We start from the raw sequence: 21,275 nt of genomic DNA on the forward strand, positions 1-21,275 counted from the left end.
AGGTTAACATCGATAGGATGCAACATTAATTTCCCACCATGAATATGTGAGGTTCTTGAAGACGATGAAACAGCCTGACAATTTCCTCTTTGGTATCACTGTTAAACCTCCACACAAAATAAAATACACGACTCTTCTTCACTTGAAAAAAGAAAATAATAGAGTCGATTATTTCAAAATAGGCGACCTCTCTCCGTTTGAACAATAGAGAGATAAATTACCTTAGTTTGTCACATTTCTTAGAAGCATAAACCTTTTGGACTTTCCTTGGATCCAAAGAGTATGGCCGATGTCACCTACTCCCACTAGGCACACCGTCTGCAGGAATAAGAGGACCTAAGTTTAGGACACATTTGGAAGCACAAGTAATTGAAAAGAGAACAGACTTTTAAATAACATGGGTGTTTTGTTTTTAGACATACTATTTGAAGGCTGATGGACGTTTCATTGTGATTTATATAAATTGATGTGAAGGAATGATAAATTACAATTCATTGCCAGATTCGTGAAACACTCATTAACCAGATAGAATAATTGATAGAGGGCAGTCAGAAGTGCCACTGGGTGAGGTAGATTGACAAGAATTCTAAAGATACTCAGCGAATTGTTGGTCGAGATAGAAGTTGTAACAATTAGTCTCCTGCTTTACTACACATTACACAATGATGATTTGCTCACACGCCACACATTAATGGTTACACGAGATGATTTCACGTCTTGAGGTTAATTGATAATTTTACATAAAAGGCATTTGTTTACACCTAAAAATAATAAAAATGTCGACCAAAATTGGCATGTATCGATTTTAGGGTTAATCGTCGATCCTCCAACCAAGGCAAGGTCAATCGAGTACAAACACAACAAAATGTGGACCAACAAAATCTTCTGCAAATCTATTAGAGTCTATCGTGGTGGTCGCTGAAACTCTAAATTTAGTCAAAAATACAACATGATTGAATAATAAAGCTTTATGACCACATTCGTAATTGTAGCGTCACTAATCATAATTGCCCTCAACAAAACATTAACTACACTATTTTAATATTTTTCTCGTAGAAATATTTTAGTAAAGGCTAGTACTAATTTTATTATTAAAATTGATATAAATTATTTAGAAATTAAAAATGAGAATTTTTTTTAGAATGAGAGTAATAAAACAAGAAAATTTCTTCACCCACCTCCTAACCTTCTTGCCCACCCCTGGTGAATTTACCACACTACCCCTTGTTTCGGAAGTTCATTTCCGAAAAGGTACTTTTTTTGTTAAAAAAGGTGTTTTCGGAAATGTATCTCCGAAAACGTGTTTTTTTTAATATAAAATATTGATTTCGGAGATGCATCTCCGAAATAAAGTTACTTTTCAAAAAATGTGGTGTTTTCGGAAGTTCATCTCCGAACACACCCCCTGGAGGAATTCGGAAATGAACTTCCGAAATATTCCAAGACCAAATTGGTCTTGGAATGTTTCGGATATACACTTCCGAAATAATTAATAATTATTAAAAAAATTAAAATCAAGGTGAATCAATACAATTAATAGGTATAAAATCAAGGTGAATCAATAAAATGAAGGTGAATCAATAAAATCAAGGTGAATCAAAACATCCTAAACTATTTGAAAGTTAAAAATTATTTTACTAACTTATATAAATCAAAAACATTTTAATTCCATAAGTAAATTTTGAATTATATAGAATTAAATATAAAATTTATTCATTAAATAAAATTAAGACAAAATCTTTTTTTAATTTTTTTAAACTAAATAAAAAATTATCTCATTTTTAATTATGAATAAGAATAGAAATATATAAATATATAATAATAATTATTAATTTTGTAAGTGAAATATATAAATATATAATATATAAATATATAATAATTAATATATAAATATATAAATATATAATAATTATTATAAATTAAAACACTCATTTTTTTTATTTTTATAATTATTATATAAATATATAAATTAAAACACTCATTTTTTTAATTTTTTTTGTAAATACATAATGATTATTATAAATATATAAATATATAAATAAAAAATTATAACTCATTTTGTAAGTGAAATTATTTTAATTTTTTTAATTAAAATTATTTTAAATTTTAAAATATGAATCAGAATAGAAATATATAATAATTATTATTCATAACTAATAAATTATATCAAAATATATAATTATTATTTATTACTCATAAATTATATCAAATTTATAATATATAAATTAATTCATATCCTAAAATTAATTTTTGGAATTTTTAGATTTTTTTTGTTTTTTCGGAGATGCATCTCCGAATTAATCAAAATCTCAATTTTTGGGATTTTTTCGGAAATGCACTTCCGAAGTCTGAAAAAATTTAGAAAAAAAAATATTTCGGAAATTTATTTCCGAAGCAGGGGTAAAATGGGATTTTCGCTGGGGGTGACCCCCATAGGGAGGTGGGTAAAGAAAAAACCTAAAACAATATGTAATGACATAACATAATTTATAAAACTTGCCAAGCATAATTTGACAATTTATAGGGTGTTGTTGGGGGAGGTGTTTGATTGTCTTTGTATAGCAATGCCCTAATAAATTATGGTCTTGAACCATACTGTCCCAAAATCGTCGTATTCTTGATACAAGCAGCATGCGCCAGAGTTGGACCAATTGGTGTGAAGGACTGAAGACTATGGTATCTGAAAAATCTGAACTACTTTTGGTCTACATATTGTCCATGAATCAAAATCCATAGGTGAGGATAAGCATGCATGGATTTAGCAATCTGCATCGAAATCCGTAGCTGAACTCAGCTAAGGGATTGGTGCTTTTGTTGCTCTAAAATCCAAACCAATATTCACTCCATCTCTCACTCTCTCACGACCCCTCCCTGGCCCCCCTTCTTGCTTTGCTCTCTGCATGTTGTGTTATTCACGAGGCCGCGGTGAAAAGAACAGCAGGTGGCGGCATTTCAATAGTCATCCCGTGCATTCTGTACTATGCGATCACGACATAGTTGCGACAATAAACTTAAATCTCTACTAATATGGAGTAAAATTTTATATGAGTTCTTTCAACATAAAATTGAGTTTAAACTTTAAAGTGGAAATTTCATTTGCCAAATAGCTCGTCATTAAAGGTTGAGTAGGATAGATCTTCTTGTGAAAAAACAATATTTTAAGTGTCCTAATCGGCTATTGGATTTTGGTAACCGGTTATTATTTTTGGTTTTTGAAACAACTGTAACTGATAAATGCGTTTTGATAACCGATTACCACTGTCTTGAAAATTAATTTTAGAAACACCTGTAATCGATTACCAGAAAGCGGTAACCAGATTACAAGCAGACTGTTTTTTTATGTTATTTTCTGTTTGTTGTTTCTAGTATCTCAATCAATTGTAATTTTTATATATACTCAAGGGTATCTTAATCAATGTTAGTGTGCATTCTCACAATCAATTAAACTTTCTCTAATTCTCTCTCTCTCTCTCTCTCTCTCTCTCTCTCTCTCTCTCTCTCTCTCTCTCTCTCTCTCTCTCTCTCTCTCTCTCTCTCTCTCTCTCTCTCTCTCTCTCTCTCCACACTCTATTACTCAATTTTCACCAACCTTGAGATTCCAAGTTCTAACATTTGGCATTAAGAGTTTGGTTCGATCATTAAACACCTAGTGTGCAATCATGACTTCAGTTTCCAATGAAAGAATTCCTACAAATCTACCAATTCTCGATGCGAAGAATTACGATAAGTGATGAATGTGTTGTTTGACTATCAAGATGTTCTTGAAGTGATCAAGAATGGGGGTAACTACACTTGTAGAAGGTGCAACAAATGCACAACGATCTAAGCATAAGGAGAAGAAAACAGAAGATTTCAAGGAGTTGTTTTTTATCCATCAATGTGTGGATGCAGACAATTTTGAGAAAGTTGGTGATTGCGAATCATCGAACCAAGCATGGAAAACTTAGAGAAGGCGTATGCAGGGGTTGATAAGGAGAAGGTTGTGAGGTTACAAACTCACAAAAGACAACTTAAATTGAATCAATTGGAGGAGAAGAAGACCATCACTTTCACGACAAGAATTACTCGGTCGGTAAATCAAGTAAAGGCGCGTGGGGAAATTGTTACGAAACCGCATGTTGTCGAAAAAATCTTGCATTCTTTGACGGCAACAATCGATAACATTATTGTAGCAATTGAAGAATCGAAAAACCTTACAACCATGATCAAAGAGGAGCTTGCAAGATCTCTTGAAGCACATGAACAAAGGATGGATGAAAGAAATTATGATAAGGCAAAGACGAAGATCGCTTTGCAAGCTCAATTCAATGAGAAAGACAAGAAATCGAAGGGAAAATGGCCCATGAAGAGTAAAGGGAGTTTTTCAGAATTTTGGTGGAAGAGAATCCCAAAATTATAAGAATTTAACTTGTCAGGAGGGTCAGAGCAGTTGTAACAAGAATGGTGGTCAAGACTACTTTAGAGGTGAAAGGAGAAGGATTGATAAGAGCAATATGCAATGCTTTGTTTGTTAAAAGTTCGGTCATTTTGCAAGAGAGTGCAATCCTAACAAGAAGGAACCTCAAGTGGATGTAACCAAGCTTGCAAGACAAGTGTTTGATGAGGAGAACACACTCTTGGTCATGATCACAGAGGGGGAATGAAACAATGACAGAGACTGTGGGATAACAACAATAACATTTGGAAGAATAGTGCAGAACTATGATGTAACCGATTACCAATATGATGTAACCGGTTACCAGTAGAAGAATATGCCATGGTGACTATGAAAGAGGTAATTCAGTGCAACGAGCAATGGTATTTGGACTCTAGATGTTCTACTTATATGTCGGGGAGAAAATATTGGTTTGTTATAATTAATCGTGCCATGAAGAACAATGTGAAGTTCGCGGATGATACCACTCTATCGGCGGAAGTGATCAATAATGTATCGATTGAGAAAAGGGATGGTAGACATTGATAAAGGACGTGTTGTATACTCTTGAAATCAAGTGTAACCTTCTAATTATTGACTAATTGATTGAGAAGGGTTACAAAATTCAAATAGAGAATAAGGTGCTACGTGTTATGGATGCAAATAGAATTTTGGTCCTAAAGGCTCCTATGGCTCCCAATAGATATTTCAAGGTTGAATTGAAGGTTATAAAGCATGAATGTCTGGCTATAACGACTAGTCAAGAAGAGTGGATATGGCACTATAGGCTTGGAAATTTCAACTTTAGAGATCTCAAAGCCTTACAAAAGAACGTAATGGTAATGAGGCTGCCATTAATCAACATACCTGGTAAAATGTGTGAAGAAGATGTGCAAGCAAAGCAATATAAGGGCAAGTTTAGCAAGGATGCAGGCTGTATAACCAAGTGTGACCTTGAGGTGGTGTATTTCAATGTGTGTGGTGCAACATCTGAGGCAGAATAGGGAGAGAAGTATGTAACAACTGAGACCAAAAAGGAGGAGGAGTGGTCGCCAAATTTACATCAGAAAGAGAGGGACCATGAGGTTGTATAGGGATGAGGCTGCATGGTTGAAGGAAAGCTTGTAAGGATTTATTAGGATTATCTTTACCGACAAGATGCATTCTATTTTCGGTATCCTAACAAATAAGAACTCCATAGTTAAGGAGGATTGGCTTGGAGTAGTATTTGGATGGGTGACCTTCTAGGAAGTTTCCCAAAAAGCGTGTGAGTGAGGACAAAGCATGCTGAAAAGACCCGTGTTGGTTTGTACGTGTCATACCCTAATTTTTACCCCTAAGATATCACCTCATTTGCATCATGTGCATATGTATCAAGATCACAAACTTGGTGACCTCTCTCCTATATCTTTAAACCTTTCCTTATGGGGATTACCAAACACCTTCTTGTGTATCTTTCAATTTATACACCTTTATACTTTACTAACCTTAACAAAAATATTAAAAATATGCTTTGCTTACCTCATTTTTGTTTTGCAAGTTAGAGGATTGAATCAAGAACATCGATCATTGCTTCATCAACTAGGTTTTTGGTTGTCCAAGCTCAGAGATTGTTTGATCATTGATTCTCAAGGGGCTCATTCATCAAGACTTGACCTATAATCTTAGGCATGATCTTTTCAAGCTTTATTCAACTTCAAATTGATCAAAAAGTGTCTAAATATTTGACTGCTTGTTCCTCAAGAAAATCAAAGTTCATGTGTTTATTTCCATGCCTTCATCATCAAGCAACCTCAAGCTTTGACCATATTTAATCAAAGTATAATTAAGATTTCATCAATTTAAGTTCATGTGTTCATCTAAATTCATTGAATTGCAAGAAAAGCTCAAAATATCCATGTTTGATCAAGGAAGTTTGACCTAAAAGTCAACATTTTCAACCCTAAGTTCAAAAGATCACAACTTACTCATGGTTCAACATTTTGGAGTGCTTTTTGAAATTGATTCTCCTTGAAATCCTCAATAACTTCTCTTTGCAATTTATGAGCCAATTGTGATTTGAAGATCATCAAAATTTTGAAAACATTAGAGGTGATTTTGTGGACTTAGTGAAATTTGACTCAATTTTAATTGTATTTATCTGACTTTCCAAAATTATAACTCCTTCAATATTCCACATTTTTAGTGCCTCTTTTTGCACAATGTCATTCTTGATGTTATCTACAAGTTTGCTTCAAGGATCAAAGACCAATTATGCTTGGAAAGCTATGAAAAGTTTGATGACATTATAGGTCATTTTGGACTTAGGATTATTTTGACTTGTAATTTCAAGTCATCATGCCAACTTCATAAGCTCATAACTTTTTCTCAGGTGTCCAAATCAATACTTTCTTTGCATATTTTAATCTTTGTGATGATGTGAACATTTTTCAAAAGGAATGAGCAATAAAGGTGTAATGTACAAGATTTCAAGAGGGGTTGAAGATGACCTCATGGGTTGAATTTTTGTCTCAAAGTCAGAATTGGAAATGCACTAAAACTCAAATGGGACCCCATATAACTTGTGAAAACTTACTCCAAATGGTAAAATGTAACTCATAGCATTGAGAAGGGCCTAAAATAGTTGCATTTTGGTGACTTCATGTTGAAGAAAAATCACACAATCCGTGCCACTTGATTTCATTCCTTGAGCTCAGCTATAAATAGAGGAAGTTATTTCCTTCATTCTCAAGCTTTGAAAGCCCCTAAAACCCCTACTTGAACTTCAAATTTTCACCAGAACTCTCTGAGATTGTATTCATTTTCCAGACACTTTCAAAGCCATTTCTCACTCCCTTAAGCTCCATCATCACTCTCTAAAGCTTCTGCAACAATTCCTAAGCCTTGAGAGCCTATGAATCGTTCTAACTAAGTCATCAGTTTGTTACTCCGATCACCACTTAGACAAGGTAGTTAGAGGCATCATTTCAACTTAAACTCGATACCATTGTGTAACTCTTGGTTACGTGATTCTTTCCCCTAACTTACCTTTCATTTATCATTTGATTTCATCATTTAATTTTTGTTTTGGTTTTCTGAAATTTGATAGTGTTTTCCAAAATTCTCTCAACTCGGTTTGAATAAACTTATATGGATGCCATGGTTAGGTTCACATTGATGAAACAATCATAATCGTATAGGTTTTGTAACCTAACTCTACCATTTTTAGAACTCCGATGAGAGGTGACCGGAGAAGATGATCGGAGGTGCAACAAATGGCTTGAGTTTGTTTTAAATGACCTGGCCAATGAGATGAGGCCATTTGTTTTATTTTGATAGGTTGTATTTAATTGGATCTGAAGTATTTTCTGAATTAATTTCCATCACGTGCCTTAACTTCTGAAATAATATAAGTATTTTATTTTTTATTTTATTTTTTTAATCCATTTTATCTTCTAAAATTCATTTTAAATCCATTTTAACTCCAAAAATTCTGAAAAACTCAAAAATATTTTATCTCATTTTACACTTTGTGTAATATTTTGAGATTTTTATTTTCTTTTTTGCTATTTTATTTGATTTTCCTATTATTTGGCTTGTTTTAATTAGTTTAAAAATAGTTTTCCGATTTTAAAAATATTCAAAAAATTCCTAAAAATACTTTAAATCATTTATGATTTTCCTATATTTTTATTTGACATTTATTTGATAGTTTGATATGAATTTTCTATTTTCTCTTTTATTTTCATTTAAAAAATCCTTTTAAAATCTTTTTCATGCATTATAATTTGTATTAATGCATTTTATGTTGTTAATTGCCGGTTGCTTTGGATCTTGACTTGTTTTCAGGAGAATTCATGGCTTTCACCAAACATTAAAATGATCTAGGCATTGTGCACAGTCTCACATGTCCCCACACTTCACATCAAAATGAGACTATGGAGAGAAAGCATAAGCAAATAATGGAAACAGGGCTAACCCTCCTTACTCATGCTTCAATGTCAATCAAGTATTAGGATGATAGCTTTACTACAAAAATATACCTAATCATCAAAATTCAAACAATTGGCCTACCTAAATTCATCTCTCCTTATGCTGCCTTGCACAACAAACAACCAGAGTACATGTCCTTAAAGGTGTTCGGCAGTTCGTGCTTTCTTTAAATTAGGTCGTAAAATCAACATAAACTTCAATTTAGAAGCAGTCAGCGTGTGTATCTATGTGTGGCTCCAACTCACAAGGGCTAAAAATGTATCAATGTTGAAGGAAGAATCTTCATATCCAAGTATGTCAAGTTTAATGAAATTAAGTTTCATTTCAAAGAAAATTTATCCTCCAAGTCTGATGAGAATCCCAAAGGTATTACTCACAACCACTTTAATGTACCTATTGTATTGTTTGGATTATACTCCACCACATAATTCAAAAGACATGTTGAGTAAATACCACTCACAACTATATATGATCCTACTCACACACCTAATCTAGATGGGCTTCAGGTTAATCAACTAGTCACAACCTATCCACTAGTTTGTAGGATAATGACGGTCATGTACCTTATTGTCTAAACTCACATATCAATCCTAATCAACCTACTAAGCTATTTCAAACTCATGCTTTACTCAAAGAGAGTTCCATTTACTTGTCACATGTATCTAATACCATTCAGTAATGCGCTCTCATATCTTTGTGTCCCATTCCTACTCTAGAAGAGCCTATGTCACCTAAGTTTGCCAATAAATTCAAATCCAAGCCACCTAAACTAATGACAATAGTTTATCCTAGTCACAAAACCTATTTAACCAATCCACAAATTCTTTGTATCCATCATTCACCCTCAAAATCAGTTACCAAATGTCTTAGTCAATAATAATCTCATGATGACTAGAGCTAGGAAAATTCAAACCTAAAGTGTTAGTTCCATGGATTTTATATTAGAATAATTTTACTAAAACATGGTTCTTAAGTGATGTTGAATAAGATGTTGTAACATCCTGTTCGTTTGTCATATTAGGTTTTACTGTTATGTGTGTGGACAAATGTTCTGCCAGATGTTGTGACATTCTACCCCAGAACATCCTGACAACTCAAAATGGTTTTTAAACCTTGAAAGATTTGATTGAAAATATGAGAATCTGGAATATTCAGATAATCATTACAGGCGCAGGCAATCAAGGGATGATTAGGACAAATGCTGATTAGTCAGATTAGTCTCTGTTTTTAGAAAAAAGAATTTTTGTGATTTTTTTTGGAAAACAAAGATTTGATTTGATTTTAATTTGTTCTTAATTTGTAAAATGATCTTGCAGCTGGTTCAGGAAAGAGAATATTGGATTCAAATTGAAATCCAAGCCCATTCTACAATATCTATAAATAGGAAACTTGGAAAACCTAGTTGATCAAGCTCTCTTGTAAGGAAAACTGTGGGAGCAATAAGGGTTGCTGTTTTGGGAGTTCTTAAAGTTCTTCGTGTTTTCTGTTTATTTGTGTCACTCATGTATCCTCTGATACATTAAGGTGGACATGTGTTCTCACTTTTGAATCTTTTAAGAAAGAGACTTGAGTGTTGTTCTTGATCAAAGCTTTTAAGCAAGATCAAGTATTGTTCTTAGTTAGGGTGCTTAACTAAGTATTTTATTTATTGGGAAGTGTAATATTTCTACTTGGATTCCCTTGGTCACGGGGTGTGTGACTATTTTATCACTGCGGTGATTGGAAGTGGGATGGAGATTTCTTAGGTGTAGATTTCAAATTCTAGGCAGAACTAGCGCTGGGTAGTGATTAGACGAGAAGTTGTAAACGGGGGGTTTAGCTTTGAACTAATATTGCTGATGGTGGACTTTCTTCTTGGCTTGGTAGCCCCCCAAGTTAGGTGTTGTTTGCACTGAATTGGGTTAACAATTCTTGTGTTATTTATCATTCTGTCATTTACTTTCCGTTTTGATAAGTGTGCTGTAAGTAAGCATAATTTATAACATCTATCTTGACATTGTGTGTTGTTAGGACATCTGTCTTGACATCAGTGGTAAGTGCCGAAATTTCAATTGGCATCAGAGTAGGCACCCTGTTCTATTTATTGGGTGAGCTTCAGGGAAAATAATTTTGGTACTATGGATAAAGAAGGAGGATACAACAACAGATCACCTATATTGGATGGGTCTAACTATGACTGGTGAAATGTTAGAATGATTTCTTTCCTAAAATATTTGGACACCAAAGTTTGGAGAGCTGTTTTAAAAGGTTGGGAACAACCTTTTAATAAAGACAAAGATGGAAATGTGACCTTAAAAGCTGAAGAAAATTGGTCTGACGAGGATGATTAATCTTCTATTGCAAACTCCAAGGCTCTGAATGCTTTATTCAATGGAGTAGACAAGAATGTGTCCAGGTTGATCAACACCTGTATTATTGCAAAAGGTGCATAGGAAATCCTCAAGACAACTTATGAAGGCACATCTAAGGTAAAAATGTCTAGGCTCTAGCTTCTCACTTTAAAATTAAAAAAATATGAAGATGAGTGATGATGAAACTATCCAGCAATATCATATGAAGATTCTTGAAATTGCTAATGGATCCAGTGCATTGGGTGAAAAAATGTCAGAAGAAAAACTTGTAAGAAAAATTCTTTGGTCTCTACCTAGGAAATTTTACATGAAAGTGATAGCCATTGAAGAAGATCATGAAATCACCACTATGAGGGTTATTGAACTTGTTGGTTCACTTCAAACTTTTGAATTAGCTGTTAATGACAAGTCTGAGAAGAAGAACAAAGGCATGACCTTTGTATCCAGCACTAAAGATGAAATCGGTCAAGATGATCTAGATACTGAGGAAGGACTGTCCAAAACTGTTGTGTTACTTGGGAAACAATTCAATAAAATTATGAAGATAATGGATAGAAGAGGAAGACCTGATGTCAAGAACATCTCATCTGACATCAGGAACAACAACAATTCGCATAATGATACCAGATCTGAAAAAAAAGTCACATTAAAGAAAAGGTATTCTATGGTATGAGTGTGATGGATATGGCCACACTAGACCAAAATGTCCAACCTATCTCAAGAATCTAAAAAAGGGGTTGACTGTATCTTAGTCTGATGATTATGAGTCAGAAGTTGAATCTACTTCCAAAATTGCCAAACCTATGATGGCTCTTTTTGGAAAATGGGAAGATGAAGTAGAATATTATGATGGGATGATCTTTATAAAGTCCAGAAAGCATCCTACAAGGATACCTGTTGAAGGTGTTTTGCATGTTGACTGCATTATTGGTAAAACATACCTGGTTGATTGTGTATATGCAGGTTGCATATATGTGTGGAGCTAATACAGGTTTTGTAATGAATGTCATGATCGATGTCATGACATCCATGTGTGACAGCAGGAGCTGTTAGTTTTTATTAATTTTGTTTCCTGATTTATCACTTTTATTTGTTTAGGAAACTTTTTATTGAGTGCTGCAAATTTCGTTCAGAAGATCCTACTAACAGCACATTGTGTAACAGACAGTTGGCGTGTGAATTAGGTTAACATTGTTAACCCTAATGTGTTTCTAAAAAAGCCCAAGGCCCAAGACTACATATAAAAAGAACTGCAATCCTAATTTGGAACGCAGACAGAAAATTGTGTATTGTGAAGAACGGCTATTCTGCAAGTGTCTCTTGTGATCCACGCTATTATCTTTGATGATTGCGTTGGAATTAGTTTGTGTTTTAGTTGTGTCACTCTAAGCTTTTAAGCACGAGTGTGTGTCTCTTGATTGAAACTTTTAAGCATATCAAGGTGTGTTTTTGAAGTGTGTCTTCTATCTATAATTGTTTATTGTGTATGTGTTATCACTGCTGTGATTGAGGGGGAGTGGAATAGAGATATTCCATATCTAGGTAGAACCTAGGTAGAAGGGTCATTGGGTAGTGATTAAGTGAGGAGTTGTAAACTGGGAGTTTAGCTCTGAATTGATACTGCTAATAGTGGACTTCATCCCTGGCTTGGTAGCCCCCAGAGTAGGTTGTTTGAACCGAACTGGGTAAACAATTCTGTGTGTTCTTTACTGTTTTATGTTGTTTGCTATTATTATCTGTGCTGCGTAATTGTGGATGTCATAACATCCAGTTTGACATCGAGCGTGTATTACTAGAATTTTCAATTGGCATCAGAGCAGACACCCTGCCTATTTACATCTGGGTGAGATCTAGGGATAACAAAATTCTGGTACTATGGAGAAGGAACTGTTAGTGTTTGGAAACATACCACCTATCCTGGATGGCTCTAACTATGACTACTGGAAACCTCGTATGGTAGCAGTCATTAAGTTAGCGGACAGCAAGGCCTGGAGAGCTGTTAAAAGTGGATGGAAACATCCTGAGAAACTTCTGGAAGATGGAACCACTATTCTAATTCCTGAAACTCAATGGAGCAGATCTGAAGAAGAGTTAGCGTTGGGAAACTCCAAGGCCCTAAGTGCTCTGTTCAATGGTATTGACAAAAACATCTTCAGACTTGTACAACACTGTGAGCTGGTTAAAGAAGCTTGGGATATTCTCAAAACATCACATGAAGGTACATCCAAGGTAAAGATGTCGAGACTTCAAATACTTACCACGTTTGAAAATCTCAAGATGAAAGAGGATGAAACCATTTATGAGTTTTACATGAATGTCCGAGAGATTTCAAACAACTCTGCAGCCTTAGGTGAGAAAATGACTGAAGAAAAACTGGTAAGAAAGATCCTCAGATCACTGCCTAAGCAATTTGATATGAAGGTAACTGCCATAGAGGAAGCTCAAGACATCAGCAACATGAAGCTGGACGAACTTCTTGGTTCTCTCCAAACCTTTGAGTCAAGCATATATGAGCCTGTTGAAAAGAAGAACAAAAGCATTGCGTTTGTCACCAACACAGGTGATGATTCAAAAAAAGCAATGGTGTAGGTGATGAGAATTTATCAGACGCCATAGCCGTGCTTGGAAAACAATTCAACAGACTCATTAAAAGGGTTGATCAGAAGTCCAGACCCAATGTCAAGAACACTTCCTATGACATCAGTCAGACATATGACTCAAGCAAAAGATTCAAAGCTGAGGAGAAACCCTATCTAGGGAAAGGGGTCCAATGTCATGGATGTGAAGGATTCAGACATATTAGAGCTGAATGTCCTACCTACCACAAGGAGTAAATGAAAAGACTGACTGTTACTTGGTCTGACGAAGACTCAGATTCAGAAAAGGAAACTGCAAAGCATGTTACAGTTTCAACAAGAATCTAGGAATCTGATGATGATTCCAGTGATGATGAGCTAACCTTTGATGAACTAGCTGCCTCGTACAAGAAGTTATGTAGGGAGAATGCTGAAGTCTGCAAACAAGTGGAGAAGCAAGAGGTGATCATAAGAGATCTAGAATCTGAAAAGATTAAACATCTTGCAACCATAGACTCCCTTAGTAGTGAAGTAAGCATGTTGAACCACAAACTTGATCAAATGACCAAGTCATTCAAAATGCTGAACAATGGATCTGATACTCTAGAAGAAATTCTGGAATCTTGACAAAGATCAGGAGACATGTCTGGAGTGGGATTTGTGGCTAAAGAGGAATTAATCTCTGAACTCAGGAGGATAGAATCCAAGACATGTGTGACTAACCAGATGTCAAACCAAATATCACAACATCAAGGAAACAGAAGAGGGAGGCTCTCAAAGAAAAGGTTCCAGAAATGGAGGTGTCATCATTGTGGAAGATTTGGTCACATAAAGCCATTATGTTTCAGACTATTTGGATATCAAGACCAAACTCAACAAGTCAAATTTGATCATGATACTAGTAACAGGAAGCATTCTGGGATAGATAAGAATGTTGCTCTAATAACACACACTTCTCTAAGGATGCCAACAGAAGAAGACTGGTACCTTGATAGTGGTTGTTCAAATCATATGACCGGGAGGAAGAACTCTCTAGTAGATCTCAAATTGGAAGGAAACAACTATGTAACTCTGGGTGATGGAGATATAAGAGAAGTCAAAGGTGTTGAGAAGACAGAAGTAGTAGGTATACCTAATCTAAACAATGTTCTACTTGTACAAGGATTAGCTGCAAACCTTATAAGCATCAATCAGTTGTGTGATGAAGGATTCAATGCTAGGTTCACCAAAGATAAGTGTATCATCACGAATGAAGAAAATGAAGGAGTCATGAAGGGATTTAGATCTAAGGATAATTGCTAACTATGGAAGCCTGACACACCTGTCCACCCCTCTGACTACTCCATGATCAAGGAAGAATTAAAAATGTACCATCACGAATTTGATGAATCTAATGATGGTGATGAATCGGATAAAGAATCCTATATTGGTGATCTTACTATAAGTGAACTGTCTACTGGTTTTTATGAGACCAGTCTAATGAATGAGAAACTATGTGCAAAAGTAAGGGAATACAAAAGTTTCAATAGATTTCTACTAGAAGAAAGAGTAAGCCTTGTGATGGACATTACAGAACAGGAAAGAAAACTGGAAAAGTCAAATGTGAGCAATGATCCTAAAGGACTGTCTGAAAGCAATGTCACAGAGAATGTTGCAACAACATCTAAAGACAATGTGACAGAAAAGGGTATGTTGGGTATTTGCTACCAAAACTTATTATAGCAATTAACCGACGTGAGGGAATACTATTTGGGCTTTGTCAAAATCCATGTTTTGAAATTTGCCTCACTCAGTGTGCATATAAAGCTCCCTCGATCCCCTAATATTCTAAAAACGACAAACCTTCCTAGTAGTTCTGGTAGCTACTCTCTGAGATTGATTTACTTCTATTGCTCTCACAAGTGTGAAACAAGTTCTGGTTCTCTAAGGTTCACAATGTCTCAGCAATCGAATGATGAATCTCCCGTTTCAGACTCAGCAACACCGGAAGAGTCCTCTAACCCTAATAGGGTCCATAAGGTTGTCCCTTTAAGGACGATTAACAGTGACGAAGTAAAGGCCACAAAGCCTAAAACGAATCATGCAAAACGACCCAAGGAGGGTATTCACAACAAGGGTACCAAATCCTCAGCATCTGCTACCATGGAGGAACTTACTAAAGAAGGATCCAAGTATGTCGATAGTGCAATTACCAGGATTATTAATCGTATTTTGAAGGAGAATCATCAAGTGCCTGGAATATCTATTCCTCTTCAAACCATAATGGCTGATCCCCTCAATAACACCAATAAGGATGAGGCTGTTCACACCGTGGATAGTGACCTAGAAATCAACAAGGATGAACAAGGGATTACTAAGAAAACCAATGTCACCAAGGATGTCGATGAAATTGACAATAATGAGCACCCTAAGGCTAATACTGAAACTGATACTAATGTGGTAGACTTAGATGAGTACTCTGAAGACGAATTACTTACTTCCTTGAATCCGAGTGTAGCCAACAGGATAATGACAAGAAGAAAAGGCAAAGCTGTTGTTCGAGGATCACCAAAAGGGAGCACTCAAGTGAACAACCCTGCCAAAGACACTATCAGGAAGAAGAGTACTTCTGCAGGTCCTGTCAAGAGCAAAGCTGTTACCAAGAGTAAAGGGGTTGGTCCTTCAAAATCTTGGAGCAGGGTCATTCCAAAGAAAAGAAACGAACGGGAAATTGTTGAACCTGAATCTGATGTTGAAGCAAATGTCCCTGACATTCCATCAAGGAAGAAGCCTACAACCAGTAAGCTTGCTGCTAACATCCTTGAAGTTCCCATTGATAATGTGTCTTTCCACTATGTCTCTAGGGTCAGCAGATGGAAATATGTTCTCCAAAAGAGATTGGCTGTTGAAAGGGAATTGGCTCCAAATGCTCTTGAAAACAAGGAGGTCTTAGAGCTGATTCAAGAAGCTGGACTGCTAAAAATTGTGTGCAATCTTCCCAAATGTTATGAGAAGCTGGTCAAAGAATTTGTGGTAAACCTATCTGAAGATTGTGGCAATAGCAGAAGTGCAGACTACAGAAAGGTGTTTGTAAGAGGTAAGTGTGTATCGTTCTCTCCTTCTGTGATTAATAAATTCTTGGGAAGAACAGATGAAGCTCAAACCGAGCTGGAAGTAACAAACAACCAAGTCTGTCAAGTGATCACAGCCAAGCAGGTAAAAATCTGGCCCATGAAAGAGAAGCTAACTGCAAGTAAGCTGAGCATCAAGTATGCAATGCTTCACAAAATAGGAGCAGCTAATTGGGTTCGAACAAATCACAAGTCCACTATCTCAATTGTGCTTGGTAAATTTCTATATGCTGTAGGAACAAAGGAAAAGTTTGATTATGGAGCATACATTTTTGACCAAACCATGAAGCATGCTGGAAGCTTCAGTATTAAGGGTCCAATTGCCTTTCCATCCCTCTTGAGTGGTATAATTCTGGATCAATATCCAAACATTCTCAATGAACATGATGTAGTGTGCAAAAGAGAAAGTCCCTTGGCCTTCCATTACAAACTATTTCAGGGAAATCATGTTCCATACACTGTCATGACATCAGCTGAAACTTCCAAATCTGGAGCATCAGTCAGTAAAGCAGAAGTCATAGCAATACTCTTTTGAACAAATGATACGTACTCTGGAAATGGATGAGAATGAGGAGGTTGCAAATATAGAAGAGATGGAAGATAAAGATGATCATGAAGTGGAGGAAGAAAGTGCTAGTCCTGCTGATGACTCTGAGAAAGAAAGTTCTTCAGACACCTCATCTGGATCTGACTCTGAGCAATAATTGCAACTAGAGTCTAGTGTGTTTGTTTTTGTTTTGTTTGATTTGATCTTTTGCATTTAGTTCCGGCTGTTTTATTGAGTGCTGTAAATTTCGTTCAGGAGATCCTACTGACAACACATTGTGTAACAGACAGTTGGCGTGTGAATTAGGTTAACATTGTTAACCCTAATGTGTTTCTAAAAAAGCCCAAGGCCCAAGACTGCATATAAAAAGAACCGCAATCCTAATTTGGAATGCAAACAGAAAATTGTGTATTGTGAAGAACGGATATTCTGTAACTGTCTCTTGTGATCCACGCTATTATCTTTGATGATTGCGTTGGAATTAGTTTGTGTTTTAGTTGTGTCACTCTAAGCTTTTAAGCACGAGTGTGTGTCTCTTGATTGAAACTTTTAGTCAGATTAAGGTGTGTTTTTGAAGTGTGTCTTCTATCTGTAATTGTTTATTGTGTATGTGTTATCACTACTGGGATTGAGGGGGAGTGGAATGGAGATATTCCATATCTAGGTAGAACCTAGGTAGAAGGGTCATTGGGTAGTGATTAAGTGAGGAGTTGTAAACTGGGAGTTTAGCTCTGAATTAATACTGCTAATAGTGGACTTCATCCATGGCTTGGTAGCCCCCATAGTAGGTTGTTGGAACCGAACTGGGTAAACAATTCTATGTGTTCTTTACTATTTTATGCTATTTGTTATTATTGTCTGTGCTGCGTGTAGCAACCTGCCCTAAAAATTAAAGATTAGAGTCGCCACCTATTCTACCGAGGCGAATAGGAAACCTCGCGCAGTTGAGAGATCAGGGTAAGATACTATATTCAGGTCGAGGGAAGGTGTTAGGTACCCCCAACCCTTTCCTATGGTTTGCATTATAGGGTTAATATAAAGAAAGGTGACAGAAAGTCATAGGGTAAATGGCAAAAATTATCAAAGTTAAAGGTTTATGATTAAGGAACATAATCGGGACAAAATGAGATTTTTGGGGGAGGGGACTCGCCTTGTTGCCAAGTGCCTACGTACCTCCTTATGGAGGATCAGAGTCTACGTAGTTCGGGGAAGGGTTGTACGCCCTTAGAGTTATAATTTGATTTGATATAGTTTGAAGGCTTTTTGAATGGCCTATCGTAGTTTTGAATAAGGATGAAAATCCGTAGTTTGGTACTAGCAGTTTGAAAAGGTTTGGGAAGTGTTTTAGGATTTGGGCGTACAACCCTGATTTTAGTTTGTACTATTAACCGCAATGATCAATAGGTTCGATCACCATAGTTAAAAGATTAGTAGTTGTATCGTTACCAATTTTAATTGATAGATCCAATTATCACTAATAACGAATGAAGGTATTTTTTAGGGATTTTTATAATTAATTTGTATCGTTATCCCTCGTAATCGATTAATTCGATTAAAAAGAACAATGAATTAAAGTGGGAAAAATAGGTTAATCATCGCAACCAATAAAAATAGTTGAAACCATTTAACCAAATAACTATTTATTTTAATTTAATAATTATTTTAAATAAAATAGATTATTGCCCATCGCGATTAATAGATTTAATCGGAATGAACAGTAAATTGGAATTTTAATATTTATAACATATATTAATTTATTTATAAAAAATAATTTATTATTATATAAATAAATATCTAAAAAGAAATTAAATAAAACATATGAATTAATTAAAATTAATTTAGTTTATTAGGGTTATGACTCAATGTGGCTGCTTTGAAGGTATATGGTATGAGGCACAAATCTGGGTGCGTTGGATCTGACTTAGTGGGCATTCTAGGGCTGGATCTAGAAGGACCATGGTGTTCTACAGGGGGAGCGCCTCACAGGATCAAAGAAACAACTCTTTTTTAAAAAAATAATAGGGAGCGAGGGATCGAACCCTCGTCCCTTTGTTCCACACATGCTTCACTCACCAACCCAGCTATAGACACAATGCGTTAACCAAACCTACTCAAACAATTATATAAAAAACAGACGAATGACCAAGAAAACGCGTGCGAGAATTTAAACAGGCCAATGATCTAGGGACACCTCATCATCGTCCCCACTCACCTTGCCAAAAAACCTGCAATTTTAGCTACGATTTAGCTAGGATCCTATTCGTAGCAAGCTTACCTGCAAAATAGCGATTAGCTCATACACGCATATAAGTATTTCACAACCTATCAGACCTCTTCGTCTCCCTCACGCGAACCTAACCATGCTCCTACTTTGACTTAATTTTACCTCTACAAGAAACCCCCAAATTCCCACCAAGAACCCTAATTCGGACGTTAATGGCAAAATGAGTTTTAAACACACAAACTTCAATCTAACAATCCAGAAACGTTCACAGCATCCTCATTAACCAAAATATGCAATCAATTTTCAATGGAAGTGCATGGATTACTCTAATCGATCAAGATTTCAGAGCGGCATACCTTGGTTAAATGGAGAGTGTTCTGGGGGTGTTGATGCTATGCAAGTATCCAGTCTCCTTTAGAATGCCTCGAGGAAGCTTTTGCAACCTTCAAATCTCTTTGAAACCTTCTGAATATCTCAAACCGATTCTGAGTTTTCTTGCAAAGTTTTGACTCTTGCGTTCTTGCCTCTGATCAGAATTGTCAACCCTTATTCGTGTGGCATGTCCTCTCTACTTATAGAGGGCTCATTTAGGTTAAAAACACTCTTCAAAAAGCCCTTTGAATCCAATCTTGAGATTTTGAGAAAATTGCTTTTATTTACTTTCTATTTTCATCCAATTTTGCACCAACTCTTTCCAATCAATTCTCCACGAAAATTATATGATATTCTGATATAAATGCTGATTGGAATTGGTTATTATGTGACCATTTTCCAAATATTTGATTTCCTTTGATTTATACAATTTTAAATCATTATTTAAATGAATAAAAATCATATAAAAATCAAATAAAAGCTAAAATTCGTGGCAAATCATTTTGAAGGCTTGGATAACTTGTGGACCAAGTTTAAGTCATAAAAGTATAGGCCCATTTGTAAGAAATCCAATTTGAACCTCCTTCATTTCCCATTTTGTCCTCTAAAATTATCCAACTTTGACCAAGCATATCTCACTCAATTTATAAGCTATGAAGGAGTTCTAGGACTTTTTGGAAGCCTTACGATGTTCTCTATAAGCCACTTTGGAACATATTTTTCATTTGGAGCTTTTATCTTGATGATATCCTCTTTGACAAAAAACTGCTTTTGAATGATGTTTGAAAAGGACCTGTAATCTTTTGTATCATATCTTCCAAATGAAGCATTTCTAGCCTTGGCTTGTAAGAGACAAAGTCGTAGAGAATCCAATTTCCTTCAAAATAGGCTTTGAGTGGGTAATTTTTGATGTTCCATGTGAGAGTTATGGCCAGTCAAAGTTGAGTTGACTTTCTCCTAAAGAAACCCTAATTTGAACCTTTTTGCATTTGTTCATTTCTGAGTTTCTATTGATGGATCATGATCAACCTTTGGTCAAATGATGGATATAATCTCACATACTTAATGTTGACCAAAATTGAGGGGTTTTGACTGTGCTTTGATTATGGTTGACTTTTAGGTCAAACCAGTTGACTGTGGATCATCTGAGCTTTTGAATGAGTAATTTTTGGAGTTGGGTCTTGACTTTTGGCATAGAGATATCTTGGATCATAATAGGCCATGGAGAACTTCATTAAAGGCCTTGCTTTGCTAATTCCTTAGCTTTAGGAGACTCTTGCTCAAGAGAATGACTTGATGAATCTCTTGAGCTTTTGAACAATTATGACTGAAATATGGAAGGCAAATTTTGGGGTATGACACTGCGTAATTGTGGATGTCATAACATCCAGTTTGACATCGAACGTGTATTACTAGAATTTTCAATTGTGACATGTGCGAAGAGAATCTTAAAACTGTAGAAGAACATAGAAAGATCATTGATGATCTGGAAATTAAAAAGAAGGAACTTCTCTGCACTGTCTCTCATCTGAGAAATGAGGTAACTCTCTTCAAAAGAAAAAACAATGTAACTGGAATGATACAAGAAGATGAAGTCACCCAAATTAAATATCACTCTGATACTCTTTAAAAGAAAATGTATGCAAAAGAGTCTTTTCCTGTTGAAAAGAAAATAATGTTCAGCATGTCAAACCACATGTTTCAACATC

The 21,275-nt window shown here is 35.5% G+C and overlaps 2 protein-coding genes across 2 annotated transcripts; both read left to right on the top strand.

The window, feature by feature from the left end:
- The first annotated feature begins 10,906 nt into the window (after window positions 1-10,906).
- On the top strand, window positions 10,907-14,615 carry LOC131605140 (uncharacterized). Its single transcript, XM_058877533.1, has 2 exons — window positions 10,907-11,394; window positions 14,162-14,615. The coding sequence occupies exons 1-2, from the start codon at window positions 10,907-10,909 to the stop codon at window positions 14,613-14,615; spliced, it is 942 nt and encodes a 313-aa protein (XP_058733516.1).
- Window positions 14,616-15,248: 633 nt separating this feature from the next.
- Window positions 15,249-16,958, top strand: LOC131605142 (uncharacterized). The gene has a single exon (XM_058877534.1). It carries the CDS (start codon window positions 15,249-15,251, stop codon window positions 16,956-16,958), a length of 1,710 nt encoding a protein of 569 aa, XP_058733517.1.
- Window positions 16,959-21,275: the final 4,317 nt, after the last annotated feature.

Source organism: Vicia villosa, linkage group LG5 (assembly GCF_029867415.1).
Source record: "Vicia villosa cultivar HV-30 ecotype Madison, WI linkage group LG5, Vvil1.0, whole genome shotgun sequence".
NCBI classification, from domain to species: Eukaryota; Viridiplantae; Streptophyta; class Magnoliopsida; order Fabales; family Fabaceae; genus Vicia; species Vicia villosa.

Excerpts from the sequence above, each read along its gene's own strand:
- LOC131605140 (XM_058877533.1), top strand. The coding sequence starts at position 10,907 with ATGAGTGATGATGAAACTATCCAGCAATATCATATGAAGATTCTTGAA. Across the intron at positions 11,395-14,161 it reads AAAGTCACATTAAAGAAAAG|ACTATTTGGATATCAAGACC; the intron begins GTATTCTATGGT and ends ATTATGTTTCAG.
- LOC131605142 (XM_058877534.1), top strand. The coding sequence starts at position 15,249 with ATGTCTCAGCAATCGAATGATGAATCTCCCGTTTCAGACTCAGCAACA.